The sequence below is a fragment of the Acipenser ruthenus genome, chromosome 1 (assembly GCF_902713425.1).
Source record: "Acipenser ruthenus chromosome 1, fAciRut3.2 maternal haplotype, whole genome shotgun sequence".
Lineage (NCBI taxonomy): Eukaryota > Metazoa > Chordata > Actinopteri > Acipenseriformes > Acipenseridae > Acipenser > Acipenser ruthenus.
Window position 1 is genome coordinate 18736766 of NC_081189.1, and position 6417 is coordinate 18743182.

Here is a 6417-nt window from a genome sequence, read left to right on the forward strand (position 1 = left end):
TTGCCGACCATTGCCCTACTGCATAGCACGACTTCCAGAAAATGAAAAACTATAATGTCTGATCAGAAGTATCAGTCTGATCAGAAGTATTGAAAATATTGTGTAACCAGCTGCGAACTGGTTATATGTAGGCCTACATACACAATTGTAAAATCGAAATAATTATTTATAAAAAATAACATAAAAAAGAAAATAACTCCGTTCCCAAAGTGCAACGGGAATGCGCATTCAGGGAAACATGCTTCAAAGTAGCCCCCATATTAGCACAATCCACACAGATGTAACGCTTATCAACTTGTGTGCATTTACCACATACTGCTCTTTCACACTCGGCACAGCTATCAGAAGTTTTATTTGTATTGTATTTAGTTACCTGGCATTGTTGTCTGATGCGTGTGTCACTTGATGGCTACGCACTGTATCCAGTTTGAGCTGCGTTTCTCTGCAGCTTTGCAGTTTTCTGAGCCAAATGTTTCTGCCAAAGCACCGTGGCTAGCATTATAAGAGATATATCCTGCTGATATTTTCCCCGGTATTTTCTTCAACTGTTTCGCTAATTACAGTGAAATAATAGATATGTATATTGGTAACATTCATCTCTTTTCCTAAGCACGGTTACATCAGCCTAACACACTGTCACCCAGTCTCTGACCAGCGGGGGGCGAGTTTTATCTTTGCACAGGTAGGGGCAGGTCCGCTGCCAGCCAAAACCTGATCCCATATTTGACAGGTTTGTTTGTCCAGCGACACCGTGCTTTTGTCGGAAACAGCTGCTTGTCCATGTAATGTTTTATGTTTAGCTTGAAACAGGCATTTTTGTTTTCAATGAAGTCGTTCCAAATATTTGATGCCAAGGCAAATATATTTGTAGTTGCTCTCAAATCAAAACGCAAAAATATCAAGGATTTATCGAACAATTCTTATAATAGTAATATTATAATACAGCAGACTATATATGCCCACTTAGACAGCCAGACGGCAGGTCTCCAAGGAATTGATAGGATTACACTAGATATTTGGATAACACATATCTAGAAGTCAAGAGCAATATTCTATTCTATTCAAATACATACTGCTGTAAACTCGGAGGTACAGATAACAAACAGGCTTGTATACGTTTTAAAAAAACATAGCGTATTGTAGGTTATACTAACAATAAAAGCATGAGTTGTAGCAAGCCGTCAAAATGACTACTTTTGGCTGTTCTAGGTAGAAGTGCTCATAACTTTATTTATTTATTTTTGCGATTCTGACCTATTTTTTTTTAAGCATGCTGTTTATTTGAATATAGTGCTTTAGCATTAAACTAAGAAAAACAACCTCTGACTGCGGCACAAGCACGCCGCCTTCAATTTCCAGTTCGTGCCCAGGTTCAACTAGATGTTATAGCCAGATGTATTGCATTTTTACCCTTAATTTAGATCATTTTGCATATTTTTTATTTAGTAGGCATACAGGAACCTAGATTCAAAATATTATTCTGGAACCATATTTTTGAATATGATTGCCGAGTGTTTCTGTAATTAAAGTAACGAGTGCTAATCTGGCGCCCTTGGAAATCGGGACATTTTTTAAATTTTGGAGAAAAACGTCGGGACCAATAATTGGAAGTGATTGAATGTGAGGGAGGGTAACATTGGTTCTATAGCATATAGAATATTTATTATATAACATATGGATGTGACGTCACATTAAATAAGAAATAGCTCTCCCGTTTAATTAATATTTTTGAACTACATGTTATAAACATATAGTGTAGGATTACCACAAAAGCGGCTAGAAAATTGGCTCGTGGTTTGAATCATACAGGTGCAGTGGTATCCCAAGCATTACTACTATGTCCTGCAGTTCTAGCAACGCAATACGACTCAAATAAATGCGTTTCTGCAAAGATTACGGGTTAGATTTGCAAATCAAAATAAAGAAAAAAACAAAAGCAACTGCCAGCACACGAGAGACAGACTGACATTTGACACCCGATCTGACTAGAATCAGTCGATTGAATGGGAGGTTATAAAGAAGAATCATCTGGTTTAACTGTCATTTAACGGGAGTCCATTGAAGGTCTTAGAGTTGATCGTCACATTTGACTACAGGGGTAATTAGCTGGCATTGGTCACAGGTGATTATTGTTAATGGGAAGCGCTATAAAAGTGTGGTCTGGAAGAACTAAGGTATCTCTTCGGTTCTTGTTATGGGTATAATGGAGTTGTTTGCTGGGTGCCGTGGCGCGTCCCGGTCATTGCGCCGATCCGTTCCATCGGCGATGCAGTTTTTCCTCCTTTTTTCCTGCTTTTTAGTTGCAGGTATTTTTGCTTCGCAGATCTCTGCGGAGCACGGCGAAACAGAGACGTATAGCGAGCTACGCAGCAAGGGAAAGGATCCTACTGAGCAAGTACAGGGCGAGGAGTACGACCCCATTGAGCAGGTACAGGGCGAGGAGCACGACCCCATTGAGCAGGTGCAAGGGGAGGAGTACGACCCTATTGAGCAGGTACAGGGCGAGGAGTATGACCCTATTGAGCAGGTACAGGGTGAGGAATATGACCCTATTGAGCAGGTACAGGGTGAGGAGTATGACCCTATTGAGCAGGTACAGGGCGAGGAGTATGACCCTATTGAGCAGGTACAGGGTGAGGAATATGACCCTATTGAGCAGGTACAGGGTGAGGAGTATGACCCTATTGAGCAGGTACAGGGTGAGGAGTATGACCCTATTGAGCAGGTACAGGGTGAGGAGTATGACCCTATTGAGCAGGTACAGGGCGAGGAGCACGACCCCATTGCGCAGGGCGAGGAGCACGACCCCATTGTGCAGGGCGAGGAGCACGACCCCATTGCGCAGGGCGAGGAGCACGACCCCATTGCGCAGGACGAGGAGCACGACCCCATTGTGCAGGGCGAGGAGCATGACCCTATTGAGCAGGTGCAGGGCGAGGAGCACGACCCTATTGAGCAAGTGCAGGGCGAGGAGCACGACCCCATTGTGCAGGGCGAGGAGCACGACCCTATTGAGCAGGGCGAGGAGCACGATCCCATTGTGCAGGTGCAGGGCGAGGAGCACGACCCCATTGAGCAGGTGCAGGGCGAGGAGCACGATACCATTCAGCAGGTTGAGACAGAGATACACAGTGAGGAAAATGTTCCGGTTCAACCTCCAATACAACCAAGGCCTTACCCTGTGAAGTTTATTCCGCCTTACGGCATCCCAGTGCCTGTCACTCCCTTTCCTTTCAAGCTGCTTAGCCCTCGGGTGATCCCTGTCAACGCGCCCGTGCCGCCTGAGCTCCAAAAGGTCATGAATCCCAAGCCTGTTCCTATGCCCCGGCCGCTACCCATTAGTCTTGCTGCAGCGGTCCGCGTGTTGTGCAGCGAAAACAAAATGTACGTGAGGGTAAGGACTGACCTGTACGGATTCAAGTGTAAAGCAGGCCAGTTGACTCTGGGGACCAGCTGCAGAAGCAATGGAGTCTCTGGTGGGTATCTTCTCTTTACATACGGCCTCAAAGAATGTGGAAGCCAGGCGTCTGTGAGTATCCCATGCTGTAGAGAGTTCTGACTTTACATATTTCTAGCTTCACTTGACTGTTACAAGCAATGGATGATGCATCAGGGTGTGTGGGGTGGCGCTTTTTTTAATATACGTCAATGTAGTTTCAGGCACAATGTGTAACGTTAAGATTCCTATATATGTAGTGTGTGCTTTTATTTGTGTGTCATTTTAAACCTGCTTTCTGATGTTCTAACTCCAATTTAACTTCATATTCTCTTTCTACACCACCTTCAAGGTGGAAGCTGGACAGTTGGTGTACAAGAACGTCCTTAAATATGTTCCATCTGTGCAAAACAGTACAATTCGGAGATCTATGCCATTCACTGTACCCCTTCAGTGTCGTTACTATAGGTAAGGAACCTCTTTCTAATTATACGGCATGGCAAAAGCGGACTTGTTTATTCTTTTAAATCCCCCCGGTTTTAAAAGCGGTTTAACAAAGCTAATGTCCAAGAGTCATATTGCATTGAAAAACTCGTCCGCTTGATTCTTCCTGTTTGTAGGTATCACCATGTCTACAGGCACGGTATTCGTCCGCTTTGGAGGAATCCAACTCGGTTCAAGAGTCTCAAGACCCCATACGGCTTTGCCCTAAAAATAATTAATGGTAAGCAGAACTCTTCAACGGTTATATAACTATATAAAGCGTAGTGTAGTACCTACAGCATGTCTTGGGATCTGTATATCATTAAGGGTTCCCTATTATCTATGATTTTAAATAGGGTGTATACAGATGAGGACAAGTACTGTTGAAGCGGGGGTGCTACACTGTACTGTGGTTCTCCTGGGAGTCCACATGTCAAAATAGTGTCCCGTTTTAATGCTAATCCCCCCCCCCCCCCCCCAACTGCATGCTTCAACTGTCTGTTCCACCCTCCCACCTTGTGTGGGGTTTTTTTTACTCCTTAGGTGACTGGGTTCCTGAGCGCATGATGAATACATTCTACCTTGGACAACCCATACACTTTCAAGCTACTACAAATCTTACTATTCCTGGGACAAAGCTTTTCATCCACAGCTGTTATGCAACCGCATCTCCAGCTTCAAATTCAACGCCCAGATACACAGTGATTGAGAATTATGGGTAAGACTATTGGTTATTCTATGAAAACCTGGATGCTGCTCTCCTGGCTTTCTGTGGAGGTCAGCTGTTCTAAAACCACTGCATGACTGATAATGCTTCACAGGGATGCTCCAACCCTGTGCTCACAGTTCACTTTGCATGAACTACAATTTTAGATGGAGGCAAATGTTCAACTTTATGGCAGTTGTAGTATATGGCTTTGGTGTCGCATGTTGCAAGGTAATGACTTGGGAGTGACTTTATTGACACTGGAGTTGCATTACCTCACCACACCACAGCAATGACATTGCATCTTCAATATGCCAGGGCTTACATATTACTTTTTGCAATCCTGTTCTGTGCTTGAAACCCACATGCTCTTTTCATTGCACTTCCTCCCTTTCCAGGTGCATGGTGGACAGCAAGTATGAAACCTGTAGCTCCCATTTTGAGCCTCCCAGAACCAACAATACAATCAATTTAATTGTTGATGCTTTCCAGTTCAACACGCTGTCCCCTCTGGTAGGTTTCCCTTTGTACCTGCTCATCCCTATACTGGGCTTTGGCACCCAGATCTCTTCCAATGCAATTGGAGTTTCTTCTGCTACTCTGACACCAGTGCCGTGTTCACTCTTCGTAAAACGATATTGCCAGCATGTGTTGGAAGTGTGACTTTTGCATGAAGTGAATGGCAGCCCAAAGTTAATGGCTATGATCGTGCCGTGTTTAGGTGGTGTGGCCTGACGCTCATTCAATGTAGTTGAGATGTCTGACGCGCACTGCTTGCATGCATGAACACAAATGGTTAGCTGCAGAAGTTGACCAAGTTGCTCTCCAGTCATCTGGTGTATAGTCTGTCTAATATTGCTAAGGAAATAATTCTCCATTCTATTCCCAAGGTAAACAAGTACTACATGCACTGCACAATGGTGGTAACGAGCAACAGCATGGTAACGCAGAGTACCAAATCTTGCCACTATGATAAGAACGTGAACAGGTAGGTTCCATTTAAGGGTTAAAGGTATCGCTCCATTGCATGTCTTGGGTAGTGCAAGATGAAGGCAACCATTAATGATGTGTTAATTTTCTAGAACTAAAGATTTGGTTTCCATAGTTCTGGGAGGGTGGCATTCCAATGAGGCACCATGCTCTTTCTAGGAGCATGTAACTTGAGGCAGTTCCATGTGAATAACTACTAATGTCTCTGTTCAGGTGGGTGGAACTTGAAGGTAACCACAGTGTCTGTTCCTGCTGTGACTCTGTGTGCATAAATGAAGATGTGACTTTGCCCATCGGTATGTATACGACCCCCAGAAAGCAAGGGGAAGGGTGTAAAAATTGCAGATCCAGTAACTTCTGCTTGAGTGACTCTTGTAGCAGTGGTAAGACCTTGGCTTGTACGCTAAAATGTATTTATTTTTAAATGTATCCCCTCAGTTACTAAGAGCACCATAAGCAGCGATGCCCTGCTGGTCCTTGAAAAGCAGGGAGGTGACGACGGGGAGAGGAAGACTGGCGCGGCCATTCTTGAACTGGAGGAGGACTTGCTGTCTTACGAAGGCGTGTCCAAAGGGGATCGGGAGGCACTGTCTCCAGAGGTCGATGCCTTTGACGAGAATGACTATAACAGGCTTTTGGATGTTGAGGCAGAAGGCCATGACAATTCTGATGATCCTAACCAGCATTTGGAAGGTACCTATGATGCCTCCAAGGTGCCAGAGCACAGTGACACTGAACTAATGAGGGGGCTGGGGAGCCTGGTCACTTCGAAGAGGCGGATGAGTGGAGGGCTCTGTCTGCA

At 44.6% G+C, this 6417-nt stretch overlaps 1 protein-coding gene across 1 annotated transcript; it reads left to right on the forward strand.

The window, feature by feature from the left end:
• The first annotated feature begins 2181 nt into the window (after positions 1 to 2181).
• LOC131722046 (probable serine/threonine-protein kinase kinX) lies at positions 2182 to 3574 on the forward strand. Its single transcript, XM_059015633.1, has 2 exons — positions 2182 to 2527; positions 2561 to 3574. The coding sequence occupies exons 1-2, from the start codon at positions 2195 to 2197 to the stop codon at positions 3557 to 3559; spliced, it is 1332 nt and encodes a 443-aa protein (XP_058871616.1). The 5' UTR covers positions 2182 to 2194; the 3' UTR covers positions 3560 to 3574.
• Positions 3575 to 6417: the final 2843 nt, after the last annotated feature.

Bases quoted from the DNA above. Each gene is read 5' to 3' on its own strand.
- LOC131722046 (XM_059015633.1), top strand. From the start codon at position 2,195: ATGGGTATAATGGAGTTGTTTGCTGGGTGCCGTGGCGCGTCCCGGTCA. The intron at 2,528-2,560 runs GTACAGGGTGAG...CCTATTGAGCAG, and splicing joins AGTATGACCCTATTGAGCAG to GTACAGGGTGAGGAGTATGA.